The sequence below is a fragment of the Nomascus leucogenys genome, chromosome 19 (assembly GCF_006542625.1).
Source record: "Nomascus leucogenys isolate Asia chromosome 19, Asia_NLE_v1, whole genome shotgun sequence".
Taxonomy (NCBI): domain Eukaryota; kingdom Metazoa; phylum Chordata; class Mammalia; order Primates; family Hylobatidae; genus Nomascus; species Nomascus leucogenys.
This window is the reverse complement of record NC_044399.1, coordinates 29,078,467-29,104,692: the sequence shown is the minus strand read 5'-3', so window position 1 is coordinate 29,104,692 and position 26,226 is coordinate 29,078,467. Positions and strand designations below refer to the sequence as shown.

The window sequence follows — 26,226 nt, the reverse complement described above, 5'->3', positions numbered from 1 at the left end:
TCTATTTATTCAATGGATGTATAGCTGTTTAGAGCCTCCCTCTTCTAAATATTTCTGTAGTCACTATATCTTTCTGTAAGTATCATAAAGAAGAAATATACTTTTTATAATTGGAACTGTGTCTTGTCAAAATGTTTATTTTATGTAATTTATCAGGTTTATTGTCATAAAGTTGTTCATAATATCCCCTTATCCTTTTAATGTCTATAGTGTGATGTCTTATTTTTCATTCCTGATGTTTGTAATTTCTGTTTTCTCTTTTTTGTTTGTAACCAGTCTTGCTAGGGGGTTATTAAATTTATTAATAATTTTACACAAATGGTGATTTTGTTAATTTTTGTTAACTTTTCTCTTTTGTTTTTCTTTTTCATTGGTTTATATTTTTATTTTTACTATCATTTGGTCTTTGTTTACTTTGGGTTCGTTTACCCTTCTTTGCTAGCTTGTTAAGATAGAAGCTTAGATAACTGATTTTTATTCTTTTCTAACATTTAGAACTGCAAATTTTCCCCTAATATGTCTTTCATTGCATCTCACAAACGTTGTTATGTTGTGCTTTATCATTTACTAAAATATTTTCTAATTTACCTAATGATTTTTTCTTTGAAGTATAGGTTATTTAGAAATGTAGTCTTTAATTTCCAAATATTGGGACATTTTCTAGATATCTTAATTATTATTGATTTCTAATTTATTTATTTATCTGTTTTAGGGAGAGGGTCTTTCTTGTTACTCAGGCTGGAGTGCAGGTGGCATGATCATGGCTCACTGCAGCCTCCAGCTCTTGGGCTCAAGCAACCTCTTACCTCAGCCTTGCAAGTAACTGGGACTACAGGCACACACCATTACACCTGGCTAATTTTAAACATTTTTTCTATAGGGATGGGGTCTCATTTTGTGTTCCAGGCTGGTCTTGAGCTCCTGGGCTCAAGCATTTCTCCTGCCTTGGCCTCCCCAAGTGTTGGGATTATAGGTGTGAGCTACTGTGCCAAGCCTGATTTCTAATTTAATACATTTGGCCAGAGAATATATTTTGCATGATTTAAATTCTTAAATTAATTAAGATTTATTTATAGCCCTGGTTATGGTCTATCTAAGTGAATGTTCCATGTGTACCTGAAAGAATGTGCATTCTGCACTTGTTGGGTAGCATTCTGTAAATATCAGTTAGGTTACAATGTTTGCTAATTTGGTCTGGTCTTCTAATTCTTACTGTTTTTTATTCTACTTGTTCTATTAGTTACTGATAGCAAGGTGTTAAAATCCCCAGTTCATTTATTCCTCCCTTTAATTATGTCAGTTTTTGCTTTATTTACTTTGAAGGCTTTGTTCAGTGTATACAAATGTGGTATTCTTGCAAAATTTGTGTATATGACCTTATGAAATATATTTTGTCTATTGCTCTTTTTTATCTTATTTTTATTGCTCTCTTCCTTTCCCCCAATTTTTTCACTTACATTTGTATTTTTTTGGTGTCTATTTCTTGTCAGTTAACTTATTTTGGCAACAGAGAAGGACATAAATAAATACAAATAAATAATACTATCATTTTTCTTAAGTGTAATTTCATATGTTGGGAAATTTTAACCACCTATCTTTAAAATATAAAGGAGAAACATGAAAATTTCTTTCTAACTGAAAGTGATTATCTCTTCCCAGAAGATAAATTTTACAACAACAACATTCACAAAAATGATGTTACAGCCATTTCTGGTCTCCAGAAAAATTTAAATGCCATGGGAATCTATCTGACAGATGATAAAATACAGAACACTTTGGATAATACTAATCCTAATGGTGAGTAATTATTTCACTTTAAATTAACAAAGTTGGAGTATGTCAGAAGAAACTTTAAATGCCCAAGGAAATTATCTTTTAATTGATGAGTTTGTATTGAAGGAACTTATTTTCAAAGTTATATGTCTGGCCGCTTTTATTTTGGATCTGATGTGCATATTGGATACAACACAAGATAATTCATTCCTCCACTTTATTTTCATGTTTTATAGCTCTGGTTTTATAACATCAAATGATCATTTTAACAACAATATCTAAATTGTTACTTCCTTTTTTTAAGATGAAGTGGTGCATTTTAAGGATTTTATCAGAGAATTGGCCAACACTGATGAATTTATTGAATGCCAAAGTAAGTATGAAATTTGATGGAATGTAAACAGAAACTTCATGTCTCTAGATTGGTATGTGTAGTTGTGTGTGTATTTGTGTGTGTGTGTGTGTGTAGCTTTTTTTTTTTTTTTTTTTTTGAGACAGCGTCTCACCCAGGCTGGAGTGCAGTGGCATGATCTTGGCTCACTGCAACCTCTACCTCCCAGGTTCAGGCAGTTCTCTTGCCTCAGCCTTCCAAGTAGTCAGGATTACAGGTGTGTACCTGGCTAGCTTTTTATATTTTTTAGTACAGATGGGATTTCACCACGTTGGCCAGGCTGGTCTCAAAGTCCTGGCCTCAAGTGGTCTGCCCGCCTCTGCCTCCCAAAGTGTTGGGATTACAGGCATGAGCCATCATGCTTGGCCATGTATTTAACTTTTAACAAAACTCTGCCAAGGCCCCTTTTTCATTTTGTCATTTAAACAATATAGAAATATATATATTTAAAACCCAGGTTTTCAAATTTGTGGATACATATTTTTCATAATATCATTAGTTACTTAAAAAATTGTTATCTGTGTTTCTCACTTTTCATGGATTCTGTTAAGTTGCATTTTTTCTTTATCAGTTTTGTCCAAGGTTTATCTATCTTATTATTAAAGTATCTGGTTTTGGTTTCTTTAATCACCTCTAGTGTCATTTCCACTTTTCTTATCTTTCTTCCTTATTTCTTCTTATATATTTGGGCTTACTCCCTTGCTCTTTGTCAAAAACTTTAGCTAAGTGCTTAACTCAGCTTTTTAAAGTCTATTTTGAAATTTCAGCACAGTGAGACATTAAAACAACCTTGGAACACAAACACTGAAATTGCGAACTGAAATCTTAAGACTGGGGTTTTGAATGGGTCTTAAGTGTATTATCTCTAAATTAGTCTTTAATTTGAATGCAATTTCAATCAATATTCCAGGAAAATTTTGGTGGGAACTTTGAGAAAATAATTATGGTATTTATTTGAAAGCCAGACTCTTTGAAAAGCAATAATGATGGGGAAGTTGCCTTACCATACCAGATAGAAGGACATATTATAATGCTATTGTAACAGTGTTACAAATAGACCAATGCATCACAATATAGTACCTGCAGAGACTCATGTATATGAGAACTTGGCATATGATAGAGATATCATCAATCAATGGGGGAAAAGATGTGTTATTTAATACCTTATTTGGGAAATTGCTGCACTTTGTGGAGGAAAATAAAATTGAATTCATACTTTATGCCATACACAAAAATAATCTTCAAATAAATTAAATAGATGTTAATGTGAATCTGAAAGTAAAACTACAAAACTGGTGAAGGAAATTATTGGAGAAAATATTGTGCCTTGTGGTTGCGAAGGATTTCTTAAATGAGACTTCTAAAATCACAATCATAGGGTAGAAAAAGATTTGATTATATTAAAATTAAATATTTCTGTTCAATGAAGGACTCTAAAGAAATGACCAGATATGTAACAGACTGAAAGAAGATAATTGCAACTTTTAGAGCTAACAAAAGATTAATAATTCAAATATATATAAAGAAATTCTACAAATAAGCAATAGATAAATAAAAACTCTTTGGAAAAATGAGTTAAGGATATAAGAAGGCAGTATACAAAAGGAGAAACACAAATGGCTCATAAGTATATGAAGAGAGCATTAGGAATACTCATGAATAGCTGGCGGGCAGGTAAAACAGTATTGCCACTCAGAATAGCAGTCTAGCAGCACTTAGTGAAATTAAATCCGTGCGTTCCCATCACCCAATAATTCAGTTCTTAATTAGCCCAGAGAAAATTTCTTTTTTTTTGTCTGTTAAGAGTTATTTATTAATTGCTCCACAATAGTTATAAAGTTCATGACAAACCAAAGTACTGAAATAAGTCTGAACTGAAAGAACGACAAAATCAGAACAGTTTTCCAACTAAAGATCCTCTTTACCCTTTTAACAGTTAATATTGGAGTAGATTTTATATTCCCTATTTTCCAGATGTGACTGAGTAGAGAACGTGTATGATATTTTCCTTCAAAATCTATTCCTTTTCTTCTCCATTCTAAGATACCCCTTAATTCCCTTTACACTCAACCCCTGCCCATTATTCTTCTATTCTCTATAAACACGGGAAATACATTTTCCCCTCTGGAGTATAAGCTCCAAATCATTACATTTTTCTCCAGCTATCTATCTACGCTTCCCAAGATACCAATTTCAACGTATAACTTGCTTTACAAGGCCTATCATGCACAGTACATTTCAACCTAGCTAGTCACACACAGGCTATAATGAAGTATAATCTGTTAAGAACTCAATATTATTCCACCTAGGTAAAAAGATGTAGGTTGGTTGTAGGTTTTTTCACTTTTGCCAAAAGCTACTCTGTGCAACTGAAGAACTACAGTAGTTGACTGTAATTATTATAAACACAACTCTGTTGACAGAAAATACTGAACTACTGTCAAGTCTACTACCTATACAGTAGTTATTATCAGATGAGAAGTGTAAAAAATTATAAAATCTATTCAACTAATTACTTGGCCAGCTTATCATAAAACTCTATGGCTTTTTGTAACCTAAATGCATTCCATAAATGCTAAGCAGTTAAACTGCAGATAAATCAATTCAGAAGCACCCCTAATATTTGATGATTTTCTTAGGTTTTAACTTCCTAATTATCTATACAATAAAATTTCAATATTTAGGATGTCTTCTAAATTCTTAACCTAGGGTCCATAACTAAGAATTTTATTTCAAAGTTGGAGGAGGTCTTGTGAGCATGTAGACTGGCTTGCACATTTTCATTTGTTGATATATCTCTGCTAATGTACAGGGGGCGGGGGGCCATCAATTCTATCGGGTGCCCAGAATCTGTGACCCAAAAAAAAATGTTACGCTGGACTTGTAACACCCAGAGAAAGTTTCTTGTTAGAGACATGTATAAGGGAGCTCATTGCAACATTATTTGAGAGAGAAAAGAGATGAATGTAACTTAGTTGTCCATTACTAATTGAATGATTCAATAAAATGTGGCCTCTACATATAGTAAATCAGAAACAAACTAGTTGTACCATAGATATATTTCAGTAATATATGGTTCAGTGAAGAAAGGGAAGAAATAAAATAAACTTACAGTTCAAAATGCTTTATGTAAACTGATTTATATGAGTGCACATTAGACAACACTATATTTTTTCAGGTAAACACATAAATCTAAGTAATTAGATAGATTGAATAGAAATATATTAAATATACTGGAGTTGCTACTTATGAAGGAATAAAACTGGAGATAGTAGTTAAAGGAGAAAAAGAATAAAACAAGCAGAGGCCCTTTGAAGATAAGTGATGGCAAAACACCATGAATTCAAGAGTATGATCAACTCAATTATGTATACTAGAACTCTTTACTAATATGAAAAAATTAAATTGATAAGTTAGATAAGATTAAACAGAGTGTATATATTTATACACAGAGATAAAGATAGAAAGAATTTGAGATTTAAATGACAATAAGCCTGATTTAAGAAACATACAGCATTTCATATTCCAAAAACATTGAATACACATTTTCAAATGCCTATGAAATATTCACACAAATATATGATATATTTAAGTCACAAGAAAAATGTCAATGAATTCTGAAAATCAGAAGTTGTTTAGATCACGTATTCTGACCACCATGTAGTAATATATTAAAATTATTTATGAAGGAATGTGGAAAACATTTTGATCTGAAGATTAAAAGCAGCTTTTTAAAAAGCAAAAAAAGCAGATGCTCCACTAAATATTTGGTTAAAGAAGAAAGTCTGAAATTAAACACTGTTTAGAAATGGATGAGAATGAGAGTACTAAATGTCAAAACATGTGAAGTATGACCAAAACAGTCTTACAGGAAATGTTGTAGCTTTAAATGCTTTTATTAGAAAATGAGAAATAATGAAAATTTTCTTAATTTTTCAACTCATGAACTAAACAGCAACATAAACTACAACAGCAAAACAGTCCCCACAAAAAGCAGTGGTTAGAAACTAATCAAGTTGAAAGTAGGAGTAACTGAAATAGAACATACACACAAAAACAAATTTTTGTTTAACCAAAAGTTGGGTCTTGAAAAAGACTAATAAAATAAAGAACTCTTTAGGAATTATGATGAAGGAAAATAAATAGAGATGGCATAAATAAGAAGATAGTGAAAAGTGTGGATACAGAGATTTAAAAGTATTTGAATAACACTTAAAATTAAGTTAATAAAACATCAGTTTATGGACATCTCATCAACAGCACTGTCATTCTTTCCAAACATGTAGATAAGAAGAGCAAGGGCTACTTTTAAAATTAAAAAATAATTTATGGCACCATTTTAATTGTGATCATTTTTCTGTTTTGTTGTTTAGTTTTTTGAGTTGAACACTTTAAAAATATTTGTTTCTTGTTTTCTCATATAAACATTTAACCTATAAATTTTGTAGAGCTTTCCATTTAGAAGATATTTCAGAGGCAAAAAGGATTGGATATCCTACAAAGTGAATATATTTTACACAAATCGGGTTGTTATGTGCTTATATGGTTAGAGTAAGTACTGTGACACTTTCTCAATATGTATATATATATACATAGAAATAGAAGATGCATGGAACATTATTAATAGTGTCTGTGATGGGAAAGTTGAAATTGAAGACCTTTTATCCACTTTGAAGAGCCTGGAGAAACCTTTAAATGAAGAAGAATTTAAGATTTTATCAAACTGTGCAACAGACGGTGAGTACTTCCGTTACTTCTCAGCTCTCCTGTTTAGAGTACACATGTTCGCACAGGCTAAATTTTTAAAAAGTGATAGTAATACTGTATACTTAAAAAGGTTATTGTGGAACCAGTATATTCGTATATTGCTCGTTGTGAATTGTTACAACCCTTTTGGAAAGTGTATGGATGTTCTTTATTTGGATAAGACAGACATAATCTTGTTATTCATGTTTTAAAACCAGATGTTCATATATTGGAGTATAAAAGCCAAATAATACATTTGGTAGAGCCCTACTCTTCCTTTTCCCCAACCCAGTATTCTAGAAAGAAGATACTTCCTATATACAGAGTTCCACAGACTTTTGTGTTCTGTGGTTAAGAACATAACCTTAGTCACCCTACTATTGTTGGATTAGCATAATTTTTAGACTAGATGGACTGTAAAGACAGCAGTGAGATTCAGCAAATGACTTCTGGAATGTCTAGAAGGCATCCATTGCATGGTTCTAACCATTTCCTTGCTTTTTTTTCTTATAGTTTACTATGTTCATATCCCTAAAAAATATATAGTGGAGTTTTGCTTTTTGTACTTTATATAAATGGAATAATGCTGTATATATTTTTTATGGTTTGCTTTTAGCTCAGTATTGTGAAATTTATCCAGACGGATGCATTGTAGCTGTGATTCATTCCTTTTTACTATTGTATAGTTTTCCATTTCGTGAGCAAACCACAATTTTAAGACAAATCTGCCCTATTGTTGATGAACTTAGGCTAGATTTCAGTTTTTGCGATGCTGTTATGAAGAATAATATCATATTTATCTCTTGATAGGCATGTCCAAGAGCTTCTTTGAGTATATTTCTAGGAGAACTACTAGGTCTTACAGTATTTTCATGTTTTACTTTACAAAGTAATGCCAAACATTTACAAAGTAGGTATAATGGTTTATACCCCTACCAATAATGGGAAAGAATTCCTGTGGTTCCATATATTAACCAACACTTGGTATTGTTAGATTTTTTTTAACTGTTTTCAGATCTGGTGGGAAAGTAAAAATACATAATTTTGGTTTTTACTTAAAATTCTTTGATTACTAATAAAATCGAGCACCTTTCAGATGTTTTCAGCTATTTCAATTTACTATCTAATAAATGCCCAATTACTTCTGCTCATTTTTTTGGTGAGAGGGATTTCATTTTTAAAATGTTAATTTATAGAGGTTCTTTATATATTCTGGATACTGGTCTTTAGCACTGTGCTTTGCCAATATTGTCTCTCAGTCTGTGGTTTGTTTTTTAACTTTTTATGGTATCTTTTGGTATACATTATTTCTTAATATGCATGTACTCAAATGTATCAATATTTACCTTACGGGTAGTAAACTTTGTCATGTTTGAGAAATCCTGCCCCTATCCTGAGACCATGAAGAGATTCTTCTGTTACCTTCTAAAAGTGTTATAGTTTTGCATTTCATTTTTATATCTTTGATCTATCCAGATGTAATTTTTATTATGGTGATAAATAGGGGCCCAATTTTATTATTTCTATATCATTTATTGAGAAAACTCTCCTTATTGACCAATAATATCACTTCTGTCTTTATCAAGTGTCTATATATGCATAGTTCCTTACATTGGCCTATTTTTCTATCCTTGTATCAGTACCACATATTTACAATAGTTTTAAAATCAACCTTTTATATGGTAGGTGAGACCCCCAATGCCCCCATTTTGTTGTTCTTCAAGTATGTATTGGCTGTTCTTTAACCCTTCCTTGTCTATATAAATTTTGGGAACAGATTGTCAAAATCCTTTGGGAGTTTTGAATATATAGTTCAATTTGGGAGAACTTGTATATTTCTATGTTAATTAAAAACTTTTTTATTTTAATAGTTTTCGGGGTACAAATGATTTTTGGTTATATGGATGAATTGTATAGTGGTGAAGTCTGAGATTTTAGTGTAACTGTCACCTGAGTAGTGTACGTTGTACCCAATATGTAATTTTCTGTTCCTCACCCTTCTCACACCTCCCCTTTCTGAGTCTCCAAAGTCCGTTATACCACTCTGTATGTCTTTGCATACCCATAGCTTAGCTGCCACTTACAAGTGCAAACATATTGTATTTGGTTTTCCATTCCCGAGTTACTTCACTTAGAGTAATGGCCTCCAACTCCATTGTAGGTGTTGTAAAAGACATTATTTTATTCCTTTTTATGGCTGAGTAGTATTCCATCGTATATATGTAGCACATTTTCTTTATTCATTCATTGGTTGATGGGCACTTAGGTTGGTTCCATATCTTTGCCATTGTGAATTGTGCTGCAGTAAACATACATGTGCAGGTGTCTTTTAGATATAATTACTTTTTTTCCTTTGGGTACTCAGTAGTGAGATTGCTGGATCAAATGGTAGATCTACTTTTAGTTCTGTAAGAAATCTTTATATTGTTTTCCATAAAGGTTGTACTAATTTATATTCCCACCAACAGTGTATAAACCTTCCCTTTTCACCATATCCATGCCAACATCTATTGTTTTTGGACTTTTTAATAATGACTATTCTGGCAGAGGTAACATGGTATCTCATCATGGTTTTAATTTGCATTTCCTTGGTTATTAGTAATGTTGAGCATTTTTTCATATGTTTGTTGGTTATTCATATATCTTCTTTTAAGAAATATCTGCTCATGTCATTTGCCCACTTTCTAATGGTATTATGTGTTTTTTTTCTTGCTGACTTGTTTGAGTTCCTTGTAGATTCTGGATATTAGTCCTTTGTCGGATGTATAGTTTGCAAATAGTTCCTTCTATATTATTGGTTGTCTATTTACCATATTGATTATTTCTTTTGCTGTGCAGAAGGTTTTTAGTTTAATTAGGTCCCACTCATTTATTCTTGTTTTTGTTGCATTTGTTGTTGGGGTCATAGTCATAAATTCTTTGCCAAGGCCAATGTCCAGAAGGGTTTTTCCTAGGTTTTCTTCTAGAATTGTAATGGTTTCAGATCTTAGATTTAAGTCTTTGATCCATCTTGGGTTGATTTTCATATAAGGTGAGATATTTTTATATAAGGTGATTTTTGTATAAGGTGAGAAATAAGGAGAGAGATGTGGCTATCCAGTTTTCCTAGTACCATTTATTAAATAGGCTGCCCTTTCCCTAATTTATGTTTTTGTATGCTTTGTCAAAGATCAGATAGTTGTAAGTATTTGGCTTTATTTCTGAGTTCTTTATTCTGTTCCATTAGTCTATGTATCTACTTTTAAAAAAAAAATCAGTACCATCCTGTTTTAGTAACTATAACCTTGGAGTATAATTTCAAGTCAGGTAATGTGATGCCTCCAGATTTATTCTTTTTATTTAGGATTGCTTTGGCTATTCAGGCTCTTTTTAGGTTCCATATGAATTTTAGAATTTATTTTTCTAATTAGGTGAAAAATAATGTTGGTATTTTGATAGCAGTTGCATGGAATCTGTAGATTGTTTTGGGCAGTACGGTCATTTCACAATATTGATTCTCCCAATCCATAAGCATGGTATGTTTTTCCATTTGTTTGTGTTGTCTGTGATTTCTTTCAGCAGGGGTTTGGAGTTCTCCTTATAGACAACTTTCACTTTGTTATGTAGGTATATTCCTAGGTATTTTATTTTATTTTGCAGCAATTAGAAATGGGATCGTGTTCTTGATTTGATTCTTAGTTGATTGCTGTTAGTGTACAGCAGTGCTACTGATTTATGTACACTGCTTATGTCACATGTGACTTTACTAAATTTATTTATCAAACTAGGAGTCTTTTTGAGGAGTCTTTATGGTTTTTGAGGTATATGATCATATCATTGGTGGACAGTGATAGTTTGCCTTCCTCTTTTCTAATATGGATGCCCTTTATTCCTTTCTCTTGCCTGATTGCTCTGGCTAGGACTTCCAATACTATGTTAAATAGAAGTGGTGAAAGTAGGCATCCTTACCTTGCTCCAGTTCTCAGGAGGAATGCTTTCAACTTTTCCTCATTCAATATGATGTTGGCTGTGGGTTTGTCATACGTGGCTTTTATTATTTTGAGGTATGTCCCTTTGATGCCTAGTTTTTTTTGATTGAATGTATGCTAGTTTATGATAGCATTTCTATCAGAAAAGGATGCTGGATTTTTTTTTTTTTTTTGGCAGAGTCTCGCTCTGTCACCCAAGCTGGAGTGCTGTGGTGCAGTCTCGGCTCACTGAAACCTCCACCTCCCGGGTTCAAGCGATTCTCCTGCCCCAGCCTCCTGAGTAGCTGGGACTACAGGCACGTGCCACCATGCCTGGCTTATTTTTAGTAGAGATGGGGTTTCACCCTGTTAACCAAGATGGTCTCTATCTCCTGACCTCCTGATCCACCCACCTGGGCCTCCCAAAGTGCTGGGATTACAGGCGTGAACCACCACGCCCAGCCAGGATGCTGGATTTTATCAAATGCTTTTTCTGCACCTGTTGAGATAACCGTATGATTTTTGTTTTTAATGCTGTTTATGTGATGTATCACATTTATTGACTTCTGTATGTTAAACCATCCCTGCATCCCTGGGATTAAATCAACTTGATTGTGTATATTATCTTTTTGATGTGCTGTTGGACTTGGTTTGCTGGTATTTTGTTGAGGATTTTTGCATCTATGTTCATCAGGGATATTGGTCTGTAGTTTTCTTTTTGTTATGTCATTTCCTGGTTTTGATATTAAGGTGATACTGTCTTCACGGAATGAGTTTGGAAGGATTCCCTCTCTTAATTTTATGGAATAGTTTCAGTAAGATTGGTACCAATTCTTTGAATGTCTGGTAGCATTCAGCTGTGAATCCCTGAGCTCTTTTTGTTGGCAATTTTTGAATTACCAATTCAATCTCACTGCATGTTATTGGTCTGTCCAGGATTTCTATTTCTTTCTGATTTAACGTAGGAATGTTGTATGTTTCCAGAAATTTATGCATTTCCTTTGGATTTTCTAGTTGGTGTGCATAGAAGTGTTCATAGTAGTCTCGAATGATCTTTTGTATGTCTGTGGTGTTGTTTGTAATGTCTCCATTTTCATTTCTAATTGAACTTGGTTGAATCTGTCTTCTTGGTTAATCTAGCTAATAGTCTATCAATTTTGTTTATCTTTACAAAGAACCAACTTTTGTTTCATTGATCTTTTTTGTATTTTTTTCGTTTCAGTGTCATTTAGTTCTGCTCTGATCTTTATTATTTCTTTTTGGCTGCTAGCTTTGGGTTTGGTTTGTTCTTATTTCTCTAATGCTTTGAGATGTGATGTTAGGTGGTTGAATTTGTTATTTTTTTAAGACTTTTTGGTGTAGTCATTTGGTGCTATAAACTTTCCTCTTAGCACTGCTTTTGCTATATCCCAGAAGCTTTGATAACTTGTGTTACTAATATCATTAATTTCAAAGAATTATTTAATTTCCATCTTGATTTCATTGCTAACTGTCAAATCATTCAAGAGGACATTGTTTAATTTCCATGTGTTTGCATAGTTTTGAGGGTTCCTTTTGGAATTGATTTCTAGTTTTATTCCACTGTGGCCTGAGAAGATACTGGTATTATTTTGATTTTTAAGAATTTATTGAGATTTGTTTTGTAGCCTATCATCTGGTGTGTCTTGGAGAATGTTCCATGTGCTGATGAGAAGAACGTATATTCTGTAGTTCTTGGGTAGAATGTCCTGTAAATATCTGTGAAGCCCATCTGCTCTAAAGTGCAGTTTAGGTCCAGTGTTTCTTGTTGACTTTCTGCCTTGATGATCTGTCTAGTGCTGTCAGTGGAGTGTTGAAGTCCCATATTCTGTTGCTGTTTATCTCATTTGTTAGGTCTAGTATTAATCATTTTATGAATCTGGGAGCTCCAGAGTTAGGTGGATGTATATTTAGGGTTGCAATATCTTCTTGTTGGATTGATCCTTTTATCATTATATAATGACATTGTCTTTTTTTTTTTCTTACTGTTGTTGCTTTAAAATCTGTTTTATCTGATATAAGAAGAGCTACTTTTGCTCATGTTTAGTTTCCCTTTTTGTGGAATATCTTTTCCACATCTTTACCTTGAGTTTATATGAATTCTTACATGTTGGGTGAGTCTCTTGAAGACAGCAGATATTTGGTTTGTGATTTTTTTATCCATTCTGCCAATCTGTCTTTTAAGTGGAGCATTTAGGGCATTTATGTTCAATGTTAATATTGAGATGTGAGGTACTGTTCCAGTCATCCTGTTGATTGTTACCTAATTTGTTTATTTCATTGGATTATTGTTTTACAGGCCCTGTAAGTTCTGTGCTTTAAAGAAGTTCTATTCTGGTGCATATCAACCTTTTGTTTCAAGATTTAGAACTCCTTTTAGCATTTCCTATAAGCCTGGTCTGATATTGACAAATTCCCTCAGCATTTGTTTGTCTGAAAAATACTTTATTTCTGCTTCAGTTGTGAAACAGTTTTGCTGGATACAAAATTCATGGATGACTGTTACTCTATTTAAGGAGGCTAAAGATAGGACCGCAATCTCTTCTGGCATATAAGGTTTCTGCTGAGAACATATATCTTTATAGTACTGTGTTTTCTATTTCACGGCCATATGATATTTCTTAAAGTTAATTTTCAAAATGTGTACTTCTTTTATGTTTTTGTTTTTCTTTATCTTTCTGTACTGGGACTAGGACCTCCAAAATAATCTTAGCTAAAAATAGCAACAATGGGCATCTTTCTTTTATTCCTGATCTCAAAGGAATACTTTAAGCATTTCACTAGGTACGAAACCAAGTGTTTCCTGTGGGTTTTTCGTAAATACCATTCACCAGGCTAAGGAAATTGCCTTTTAATCCTGTTTTAAAAATGATTACATTTATATTTGTTTGTTTTATTACAAAATTTTTCAACAGTTTTTATGCATCTATTAAAATAGGTCATATGAGTTTTCTCTTTTAATTGGTTAATGTGGTGCATTAGTTGATTTTTTATATTAAATGCAACCTGAATTTTTGGAATAAACTCATTTTAGTCATGATGTATTATCCTTTTTACATATTGGTGGGTTCATTTTTCTAATATTTTGTTAAGGATTTATACATCTTTATTTATCTGTGAGATTAACTTGTAATGTTCTTTGTTTTCATTAGCATTGTCAGGCTTTGATGTCACATTATCTTCATAATTTGAAAAGTATTTTTTCTTTGCCTAAATCTTTGAATAGTTTATTTTTAAATTATACTTCAAGTTTTGGGATACATGTGCAGAACATGCAGCTTCGTTACGTAGGTATACACATGCCATGGTGGTTGCTGCACCTATCAACCTGTCATCTACATTAGGTATTTCTCCTAGTGCTATCCTTCCCCTAGCCCCCCACCCCCCAACAGGCCTCAGTGTGTGATGCTCCCCTCCCTGTGTCCATGTGCTCTCATTGTTCAACTCCCACTTTTGAGTGAGAACATGTGGTGTTTGGTTTTCTGTTCCTGTGCTGAGGATGACAGTTTTCAGCTTCATCCATGTCCCTGCAAAGGACAGGAACTCATTCTTTGTTATAGCTGCATAGTATTCCATGGTGTATATGTGCCACATTTTCTTTATCCAGTCTATCATTGATGGGCATTTGGGTTAGTTCCAAGTCTTTGCTATTGTGAATAGTGCTGCAATAAACATATGTGTGCATGTGTTTTTATAGTAAGTGATTTATAATCCTCTGGGTATATACCCAGTAATGGGATTGCTGGGTCAAATGGTATTTCTGGTTCAAGATCCTTGAGGAATCATCACACTGTCTTCCACAATGGTGGAACTAATTTACATTCCAACCAACAGTGTGAAAGTGTTCCTGTTTCTCCGCATCCTCTCCAACATCTGTTCTTTCCTGACTTTTTAATGATTGCCATTCTAACTGGCATGAGATGGTATCTTATTGTGGTTTTGATTTGCATTTCTCTAATGACCAGTGATGATGAGCTTTTTTTCATGTTTGTTGGCTGCATAAATGTGCTCTTTTGAGAAGTGTCTGTTCATATCCTTCACCCACTTTTTGATGGCATTGTTTGTTTTTTCCTTGTAAATTTGTTTAAGTTCCTCACAGACTCTGGATATTAGCTCTTTGTCAGACAGATAGATTGCAAAATTTTTCTCCCATTCTGTAGGTTGCCTGTTCACTCTGATGATAGTTTCTTTTGCTGTGCAGAAGCTCTTTAGTTTAATTAGGTCCCCTTTGTCTATTTTGGACTTTGTTGCCATTGCTCTTGGTGTTTTAGTCATGAAGACTTTGCCCATGTCTATGTCCTGAATGGTAGTGCCTAAGATTTCTTCTAGGGTTTTTATGGTTTTAGGTCTTACATTTAAGTCTTTAATCCATCTTGAGTTAGTTTTTGTATAAGGTGTTAAGGAAGGGATCCAGTTTCAGCTTTCTACATATGGCTAGCCAGTTTTCCCAACACCATTTATTAAATAGGGAATCCTTTCCCCATTGCTTGTTTTTGTCAGGTTTGTCAAAGATCAGATGGTAGATGTGTAGTGTTTTTTCTGAGACCTCTGTTCTGTTCCATTGGTCTATATATCTGTTTTGGTACCAGTACCATGCTGTTTTGGTTACTGTAGCCTTGCAGTATAGTTTGAAGTCAGGTAGCGTGATGCCTCTAGCTTTGTTCATTTTGCTTAGGATTGTCTTGGCTATATGGGGCTCTTTTTTAGTTCCATATGAAATGTAAAGTAGTTTTTTCTAATTCTTTGAAGAAAGTCATTGGCAGCTTGATGGAGATAGCATTGAATCTATAAATTACTTTGGGCAGTATGGCCATTTTCACAATATTGATTCTTCATGAGCATGGAATGTCTTTCCATTTGTTTGTGTCCTCTCCTATTTCCTTGAGCAGTGGTTTGTAGTTCTCCTTGAAGAGGTCCTTCACATCCCTTGTAAGTTGTATTCCTAGGTATTTTATTCTCGTTGTAGCAATTGTGAATGGGAGTTCACTCATGATTTGGCTCTCTATTTGTGTATTATTAGTGTATAGAGGAATGCTTGTGATTTTTGCACATTGATTTTGTATCCTGAGACTTTGCTGAAGTTGTTTATCAGCTTAAGGAGATTTTGGGCTGAGACGATGGGGTTTTCTAAATATACAATCATGTCATCTGCAAACAGAGACAACTGGACTTCCTCTCTTCCTATTTGCATACCCTTTATTTCTTTCTCTTGCCTGATTGCTGTGGCCAGAACTTCCAATACTATGTTGAATAAGAGTGGTGAGAGAGGGCATCCTTGTCTTGTGCCGGTATTCAAAGGGAATCCTTCCAATTTTTGCCCATTCAGTATGGGTTTGTCATAAATAGCTGTTATTATTTTGAGATATGTTCCCTCAATACCTAGTTTAATGAGCGTTTTTAGCATGAAGGGGTGTTGAATTTTGTCAAAGGCCTTTTCTGCATTTATTGAGACAATCATGTGTTTTTTGTTATTGTTTCTGTTTATGTGATGGATTACATTTATTGATTTGTGTATGTTGAACCAACCTGGCATCCCAGGGATGAAGCTGACTTGATCATGGTGTATAAGCTTTTTGATATACTGCTGGATTCAGTTTGCCAGTATTTTATTGAGGATTTTTGCATTGATGTTCATCAGGGATATTGGCCTGAAATTTTCTTTTTTTGTTGTGTCTCTGCCAGGTTTTGGTATCAGGATGATGCTGGCCTCATAAAATGAGTTAGGGAGGAGTCCTTCTGTTTCTATTGTTTGAAATAGTTTCAGTGGCCATCTTGCCAGCCACCCCCAATCTCTGAATAGTTTCTATAGCATTGAGATTGCATATTATCTTTGGGTCTAGTGGAATTCACAGAACAAGCCATTTGAGCCTTGACATTTTCTTTTGGGTAGATTTTTGATTCTGATTCATCTTCTTTCATATTGTAGGATTATTTAGATTTTCTGTTTATTCATGAGTCAATTTGGGTAAGTTGGTTTTTTCCTAAGACTTTGACTTTTTCATCTGAAAAATTTATCACTCTAATACTATACTTTTTGTTTGTTTGTTTTTGAGACAGAGTTTTGCTCTGTTGCCTAGGCTGGAGTGCAGTGGCATGATCTTGACCCATTGCAACCTCTGCCTCCCAGGCTCAAGTGATTCTCGTGCCTTAGCCTCCAGAGTAGCTGGGATTACAGGTGTGTGCCACCATGCTTGGCTAATTTTTTAATTTTTAGTAAAGACAGGGTTTTGCCATGTTGGCTAGGCTAGTCACTCTATGGTTTTTAATAATAAGATCTTAACATTTTTGTAATATTTGTGGCATTTGCGGTAATATTCCCATCTCATTCCTTGTCTTGCTCATTTTTGTCTTTTTTGTGTGTTTTTAAGATAATTTATGCTCATGGTTTGTACATTTCAATAATTAAGTCAACTTTTGGATCCTCTTTATTATATGTTTATTATTCATTTCATTTATGTTTTTATCTTTATCATTTTCTTCTCTATAATTTTTATGTTTATTTTGTTACTCTTTTTCTAACTTCTTGAGATGGATGCTTAGCTCATGAAATTTTAGTCCCTTTTTCTTCTCTAATGTAAGGTTTTAAGCATATATATTTTCTTCTATGTATTGGTTTTTTAGCTACGTGGCCCCAGGTATTGATATGTAGTTTTTAAATTATTGATTAGTTAAAATTATTTTTCTTAGTTTTAAAATTATTTCTATCTTGATCCATAGGCAATTCTAGAAGGTTTCTTCATTTCCAAATTTGGGAGTGTTTTTTGTTTTTAATTTTTGGATTAATTATATTGCAGTAAGTGAATATATTTTCTATAATTTCAGTGATTTAAAATGCATATGATTTTAGTTATTTAAAATATATTTAGACTTGCTTTATGGATCACAACATGATCATTTTTTGGAAAATGTTATGAGTTTGAAAAGAAATTCTACAATTGTTGAGTCAGTCCTTTATATTTGCTCATTTATTAATCATGTTTTCAAATCTTCTATGTCCTTACTGATTTTTTGTCTGTTTGTCCTGTCATTTATTGAAAGGTTTGTTAAAAATCTTCAGTAATGATAGTTTATTTGTTTATTTCTCCTTGTAGTTCTGTCAATTTTTTGCTTTCTATATTTTAAGTCTTTGTTACTAGATGTATTTAAAGTTAAACTTGTTATAGATTCCTAAAGAGATTAAAACTGTTTTTTCCCCTGTTGTAAGTTGAATTTTCATCGTCAGTAAGGCTTTTGCCTTAAAGTATATTTTGTCTGATGCCAATCTAGCCTAAGGTAATATTTTTCTGGTGTACGTATCTTCCGTTTTTAAAATTTCATTCTTTCTATAGTCATATTCTTCTGTATTCTTCCAAAGAAATAAAAGAGAAGCTTGAAAATATCTAAGGGAACCTAAAGCCTTTAAAGAATGCACAGATATGAAAAAGGGACAACTTCTAGAAATTTAAAATATAATAATCAAAATTAATTAGTGGACAAGAATATTAACAGATTAAAATAGGCATAGAGAGAAATATGAACTGCAAAATAGTTTGAAGAAGTTATACACAATGCAGCCAGACAAATTATACAGGAAATAGGTTAAGAGGCATAGAAGATAGAATGAAGAGGTATAAAAAATATACATCGATACAGGGGAGAAGAGAGGATAGAGTGATTGCAGAGAAAATATTTGAGGGACAGTAGCTTAGAATTTTCCAGAATTGAGAGAGACCTTAACCTACCAATTCAAGAAGTCCAGTGAATTCCACATGGAATAAAAGGAAATCCATGCGAAGATATATCAGGATGAACCTGCCCCATACCCCAAAAGAAACAGAACCTTAAAGGTAGCCAGAGAGAAGAGTCAAATTACCTCTAAAGGAGGAACCTTTCTTTATTATTGATATTTTTTGTGGGTATTGAATTCTAGGTAAGCAGTTTTATAAGTTAAAGGAGTATAAATATGCAGTTTGGGAGGAACCTAGGTTTTGCCTGAGCCTTTGAAAATATAAACTAAAATTCATTCCATTTGTTTTTGCTTTGTCTTTGGCAAACACTCTTTGCCTGAAAAAGTAGATACAGTGCTTTGGGTTAGAGTTCTTCATCAATTTTTTTTGGCCTGGGAGTTTCTTACTTTCTTGGCAGCATATTGAGGCAGTTAAGATTTTTTATAAATCATATTTTATTTAGAATTTTTGTCATCTTCAGTAGGAGGGTTAATCCAGATGTCTAGCTGCTATAGTACCAGAAATTGCAGTCACTTTATTTTCTTTTAATTGAATTAACTCTGACCCTGAGGGCTGGCTGGTTATTTACTGGGACTCCCTCCCAATCCAGTGTTGCACTATAATTTGGGAAAGGGCAATGGGGCAAGGAGGAAGAGCTTTTAAACTCCCTTTCATTGTGTTTCTACTGACATTCAGTTGATAAAGGCAATGGCAGTCCTGCACCTTGAGGATGGGTAGGGTTGGGGAATGGATGCTCTCATAGAGAAATTCTCATTATTTCTCATTAGATCTCTCTCTCTCTCTCTCTCTCTTTTCAGAAGAAATCCTTCCTCTCAGTTGTCAAAATCTCTCTCTTTAGGCATTTGATATATTTTCTTCAAGGGGTTTAGGCTTTTGCAAAAGCAGTCTCTACAAAAACATTAAGTTGACAAAAATCAGAGGAGTGAAAAAATACTACTTAAGGTCAAGCTAATTGCTTAGAATAGGAGATAGGGGAAAGATGGGTCAAATTAGTTTCCCAATCCAAGAGGTACAGTGTTATAGTTCTTTTTTTATTTTTTATTTTTTATTTTTTATTTTTTTTTATTATACTTTAGGTTTTAGGGTACATGTGCATAATGTGCAGGTTTGTTACATATGTATCCATGTGCCATGTTGATTTCCTGCACCCATTAACTCGTCATTTAGCATTAGGTATATCTCCTAATGCTGTCCCTCCCCTCTCCCCCCACCCCACAACAGTCCCTGGAATGTGATGTTCCCCTTCCTGTGTCCATGAGTTCTCATTGTTCAATTCCCACCTATGAGTGAGAACATGTGGTGTTTGGTTTTTTGTCCTTGCGATAGTTTACTGAGAATGATGTTTTCCAGTTTCATCCAGTGTTATAGTTCTAATAGTGACATTTTAAATAAATTACAGGCCGGGCACGGTGGCTCATGCCTGTAATCCCGGCACTTTGGGAGGCCGAGGCGGGCGGATCAAGAGGTCAGGAGATCAAGACCATCCTGGCTAACATGGTGAAACCCCGTTTCTACTAAAAATGCAAAAAAAATTAGCCGGGTGTGGTGGCGGGCGCCTGTAGTCCCAGCTACTCGGGAGGCTGAGGCAGGAGAATGGCATGAACCCAGAAGGTGGAGCTTGCAGTGAGCCGAGATCGCGCCGCTGCACTCCAGCCTGGGCGACAGAGCGAGACTCTGTCTGAAACAAAAATAAAAAAAATAAATTACAGTAGGCTTCCAGAGAAGGATAATATTTGAAACAGGCCAAGGGCATCTAACTCAAATGTCTAGCAGTCAGGCATGAAATACAAATTAATAAAATAGGTTAGCATAAGATGAAGTGATGAGAATTGTGGAGTAACTTGAGAGTATATATCCCATGTAAAGATAATGAAATTCAAATTTAAAAACTACTATGACACTCTCTAGGCCAATGAACATCACTAAATCTCATACTGTATTCAATCTGTGGGCTAATAGTTTATAATCTTTGAAGCAGTCTCCAGTTAAGCATAGAGAAGAAATATTTTCCTTCTCTCCTTCAGGTTTTTGGCTGAGGCTCTGTAACAAAAGACAGATTAACAAGATAAAAGCATACAAGTTTATTTGGTGTAAGTTTTATGTGACATGGAACCCTCATTAGAAAGTGAAAACCTGAAGAAGTGATTAAATCTGGATGTTTTTACGCTAGGTTTGATGAAGAGTGGAAAGTCATGGAAAATGTAATAGAAGATAAAAGAGTGGCTGTGAGCTAAGTGTAGCTAAGGGTAGCATGGCCTGTTTGTTTTGATTCCTCTCAGCATCCCTCCATCTTCGGAGATAAGGATACTCATTTTTTTTAAATAAGAAGAGCACCTCTCATATGAGGATATCATGACCTGCTTCAGGGGAGACAAGGGAGATCACAGAGTTGTTCTTGCACCTGATATTTCTCAGATTCCTTCAGCTTAAATATCCAATTCTGTCACAGTGTTATATTTTGGGATAACATGTCCTGAACCCTGTTATTCCAAAGAACAAGAAATATTTATGTGTAATGTTATGGATAATTCAGAAGAAATTGACACTTGACTGTTAGGTTTCCTAAGGATTTTTACTTGCTTGGAAAAGGGAGTCTAGTTTTATATATTTACTTTTGTGTATAGTTTTTTGTTTGTTTGTTGTTTCAATGTCAATTAGGAAGTAATGATAGTAAGAAAAGAATGAATTTTTCCTCTTTGTCACCAGATTTTTTTTTTTTTTTTGCAAAGGAAAAGTATGTCTTTTCTTTCTTTTTCTGGTCTCTTCCTTTGCTGTTTTTGATGGGTAAAACATCTCTTCAGTGGGTAGTCTTACACATCCTCTTATACTCTTTATAAGTATTTATATGCTTTAATGAAAATTAATGTGTATATATATTTGTGCTATATAACCTGTTTATCATTTTTAAAACTGTGGGTCAGTTGTGAAATAAATTTAATAGGTCTTGAATAGTATTTAAAAAATGAAATAGAATAACTTGAAATTTGTTAGAAGATATTAGAATGTATCACCTACGATAAGGGTGAGTATTGCTTTATAAAACTTGTATTTTTGTTTGTGTCTGTGCTCACAATATAGAAGTATTTCTTACTATGCATTATGATCACTAGGGTTTGAAAGCTGGATGAAATATTAAAATAATACCAGATCCCTGCCTTAATGAATTTAAAATCTACTTTATTTAAATCCTACTTTATTTCTTAACCTTTCAGAAAGAAAAGTGATCTTAAAAGATGTAATTGATGTTTTCACTAATTCACCTAAACCATCCACACCATTCAACAGTAAGTATAGTAAAAGAATAAAAATTAGAAAGCAGTTTCTTAGGTCATTTTATGGTATCCTATCTTTTCTAAAATATAGTTTGTTTCTCTCTGTATTTTCAACACTTTCCTAAGTTTTCTTTGCTTTATTTGAAATGTTGTAATCTGCTTTCTTATTCCTTATCATATTCAATTTATGCTTTGAGTATAATGAATTATTTAGAATTACATACCTAGAATATGCTTCCTTAAAGCAAATAATTTGTCTCAGTATTATGCTTTATTGTAACAGTATGCATCCTTCCCATTAATCTAGTAAAATTTTCTCTCACCTTTATTGATAGCCACATGCTTATTTTCCTCACCTATAGTGAAGCATGTTAATTAAGGAAAGTACAAGAAAGATCTAGTGTTCTTAAAATTAGTTGGTAGACTGGTAAGAGATAAACACTCTTTAATGTTAAGGTAGTGTATGACTGTTTTTCAGTCTGTAGCAAATTTATATTTGTTAGTGTTTTCCTTTCCCCAACTATTTGGCTTCTATTTGTGCTTCTCAGCCTCATTCTAAGAGCTACCACCTACCTACCTGTCTTGAAAAGCTTTGCAGTCTGTGAAAGACCAGAGCATGTAGCAGAAACACCTTTCAGGGATAATAGTTACTGAAAAAAGTGGACTTTACAAAAAAATTTGCAGAAACTTAACTTTTACTGACTAGGGGTATGTTGAACATTTTTTATTATTTAACTGACTTCTAAAAACAAAGCCCATAGGTATGTTTTAAAAGCCTTTTAACTCAGAATGTCTTCTACAGCAGGCTGTGGATGTTATATCTTAAAAGGGGCTTTGCCCCAACTTCATTATCTGTTTTCTATTCTTCCCGTATTTACAGATTTATTTAAAGAGATTAGAACTCTTGATAGTATCAGAAGTGATACAATGCCTGTAAATGAACTGAGCTCCAAACTCTTGAGTGCCAGAATTCCAGTAAGCAGCAAAATGTTCCAAGAGATCTTGAGACAAGCATCTGTTGATGGTGAATCCTTTTTGAAAGAGCAATCTATTTTGAGCTTAATGAAGTCCTAGTTTTACTATGTGCTTGGGATAGCTGTTGTGTATATGTATATTTTATTTTATTTTTTGATCAGCAGAAGTGTTTATTTTTTACTTTTATTTATTTTGAGATAGGGTCTCTCTGTCTCTCAGGCTAGAGTGCAGTGGCGTGATAATGGCTCACTGCAGCCTTGGCTTCCTGGGCTCAAGCCATCCTCCTGCCTCAGCCCACCAAGCAGCCGCCACACCTGGCTAATGTGTATTTTTTGCAGAGACAAAGTTTCGCCATGTTGCCCAGGCTGGTCTCAAACTCCTAAACTCAAGCTATCCACCCACCTTAGCCTCCCAAAGTGATGGGATTACAGGTGTGAGCCACCACGCTCAGTCCAAAAGTGTTTAGTTTTTAATTGGCAAGTGAAAAATATATATCTATGGAGTACAGTGTGATGTTCTGAAATCTGTATACACTGTGGATGATTAAATCAAGCTAATTAACATATCCATCACCTTAAATCCTTATAATTTTTTGTGATAGCATTTAAAATGTAGTCTTTTATCTGTTTTCAAGTATACAGTACATTATGAACCATAGTCACCTTGCACTAAAATAGATCTCCAGAACTTATTCCTCTTGTCTAACTGAAATTTTGTTTCTCTTAACCAATTTCTCCCCTCAAATTCTGCAATCCCTGGTAATTACCATTGTCTTCCCTGCTTCCATTACATCAACTTTTTTAGATTCCACATATAAGTGAAATCATGCAGTATTTGTCTTTCTGTGCCTGGTTTGTTTCACCAAGCATAATGTCCTCCAGGTTTATCCATGTTATTGCAAATGACAGGATTTCCTTCATTTTTAAAAGGCTGAATAGTATTCTATTGTGCATATATATTTATAACATATAGATAAACATCACATTTTTAAAAATGTATTCATCTGTTGTTGAATGGGCACTTAGGTTGATTCTTTGCCTTGGCTATTGCGAGTAGTGCTGCAATGAACATGGGAGTGCAGATATCTCTTTGACATGCTGAATTCATTTCCTTTGGATATATACTTGGAAGTGAAATTTCTGGATCACATGGGAGTTCTGTTTTTAATTTTTTAAGGAACTTCCATACTGTTTTTCATAATGGTGGTACTAATTTACATTCCCACCGTAACTGTACAAGAGTTCCCTTTTCACCACTTCGTTGCCTACACTTGTTATCTTTTGTCTTTTTGATAAAAGCCATTCTTACATGTGAGAGGTAAACTGGGTCTTAGAAATATAATGAGAACATAGGCAGATTGAGAGCTAATTAAAATTCATGGATTTTTCTACTGGAAATAAATTTTTAAGAGCCATCCTCTATTTAGCATCAAATCTATAAAATATATGCACAAAATTTAATTATTTAAGCCAAGTAAATTCCTTTAGTTAGAATTTCTTATTTTGAGAAAATTGATTGTGGGTAAAACTATTTTAAATTAATTGATTTTTATCCTGCTAATTTCTAGAAATTACAAAAATTTCCCATCCCTATCCTTTGTCATGGTTATTTAATAATTATTAGCATTGACACTTTGCCATTTCATAATCCTTGTACCTTACTTTTTAGAAAATAGTAATGTAAGTCTCAAGAAAATTTTGGAGAATTTGAACACAAGTAAGCCAACTTCTATATTTGAAGGTGGGTCAATCAATATTTTATTTTAGATATTTAGATAGTTTTCATTGCCTCTTGTTATTATTTTTAAAACAGCATTATGAGGTATAATTGATGTAAAACTGTATAATTTTATATTTTAAAGGACATATTTTGATTAAGTGTAGACATACGCATGTACCTATGCAACCATCATCACAATCAAGATAATAAATATATCCCTTACACCTAAAACTTTCTCATACCCTTTATAATCTCTCTTGCCGTTCTCCACATTTCGCACATTCCGAGGCAACCACTGATATGCTTCTTTCACTAGAAATTTGTTTTTGCATTTCTGGTAATTTTATGTAAATGGGTGTGCTCTTTTTTGCTGGCTTCTTTCACTCAGCATAATTATTTTGAAATGCATCCATGTTATAGTGTGCATCAGTAGTTCATTATTTTTATTGCAGAATAGTATTCCACTTTATAGATATGCCACAGTTTATTTTCCTGGTGATACAGGTAAATTAGGTTTTTTCCAGGTTTTGCCTATTACAAACACAGCTTCTGTAAACATTCACATACCAGTTGTTGTATGAACATATGCTTTCATTTCTTTGGGCAATTACCAAGGGGTATGCTAACAGAATCATATAGTAGATGCATGTTTTACTTTTTAAGAGTATGCCAAGCTGTTTTCTAAACTGGTTTTACCATTTTACATTCCCAAGAGCAGTGTATGACAGTTTCAGTTCCAAACTCTTGCCAATACTTGGCATATTCAGTCTTTCAAATTTTAACCATTTTAAGAAGTATATAGTAGTATCTCATTGTGGTTCTACTTTGCATTTTCTTAATGATTAATGATGTTGAGCATTTTCTTGTATACTTATTTGTCATGTGTATATTCTTTGGTGAGGTGTCTGTTATAACTTTGTTCATCTTTTTAAGTTGGCTTGTTTGTTTTCATATATATATACATGTAAATATATATACACACATATATTTTTTAGAGATGGGGTTGGTCTCTGTTGCCTGTTTTCATATTTCTTTATGTATTCTGGATACAAGTCTTTTACCAGATACATGCTTAGCAAATATTTTCTTCTAATCTTTTGTCTCTTCATTTTCTTAAGTGTCTTTAAAAGAGGGTTAATTTTAATTTTGATGAAGTCTAATTAACCAATTTTTTTCTTTTATGGACCATGCTTTTGGTGTCATGTGTAAGAAAGCTTGTTCTTATCCAAGTTTGCAAGTTTTTTTAAATCATATGTTTTATTCTAAAATTATAGTTTTTGGTTTTACATTTCTTATGTATAATTCAAGTTAATTTTTGTATGCGGGGTAAAGTGTGGAGTTTTTTTAACATATGGTTATGTAATTGTTCTATTGTTGAGAAGACTATACTTTCTCCACTGAATTGCCTTTGTACTTTTACAGAATATTATATGTATAGAATATTATATATAAGTGGAATGTTTATATATGTAGAATGTTTCATAAATGTATATTTGTGGATTCTCTATTCTGTTCCATTGTTTTTTGTCTATCTTTACACTAATATTACATTGCCTTGATTATTGTAGTTTCATAACAAAAATTAAAATCAATCAGATAATGTTAGCCCTTCAACTTTGTTCTACCTTTTAAAAGTTGTTTTGGGCCTGGGCGTGGTG

At 33.4% G+C, this 26,226-nt stretch overlaps 1 protein-coding gene across 1 annotated transcript in view; it reads left to right on the top strand.

Moving 5' to 3' along the window:
• EFCAB3 (EF-hand calcium binding domain 3) overlaps positions 1-26,226 on the top strand; it is a 379,076-nt gene that overhangs the window by 51,140 nt on the left and 301,710 nt on the right. The window contains exons 11-16 of the mRNA XM_003270799.4: positions 1,660-1,797; positions 2,078-2,146; positions 6,761-6,901; positions 21,815-21,886; positions 22,755-22,898; positions 24,518-24,589. Of these exons, the coding sequence (XP_003270847.3) occupies positions 1,660-1,797; positions 2,078-2,146; positions 6,761-6,901; positions 21,815-21,886; positions 22,755-22,898; positions 24,518-24,589 (636 nt within the window). The remainder of the gene's footprint in view (positions 1-1,659; positions 1,798-2,077; positions 2,147-6,760; positions 6,902-21,814; positions 21,887-22,754; positions 22,899-24,517; positions 24,590-26,226) is intronic.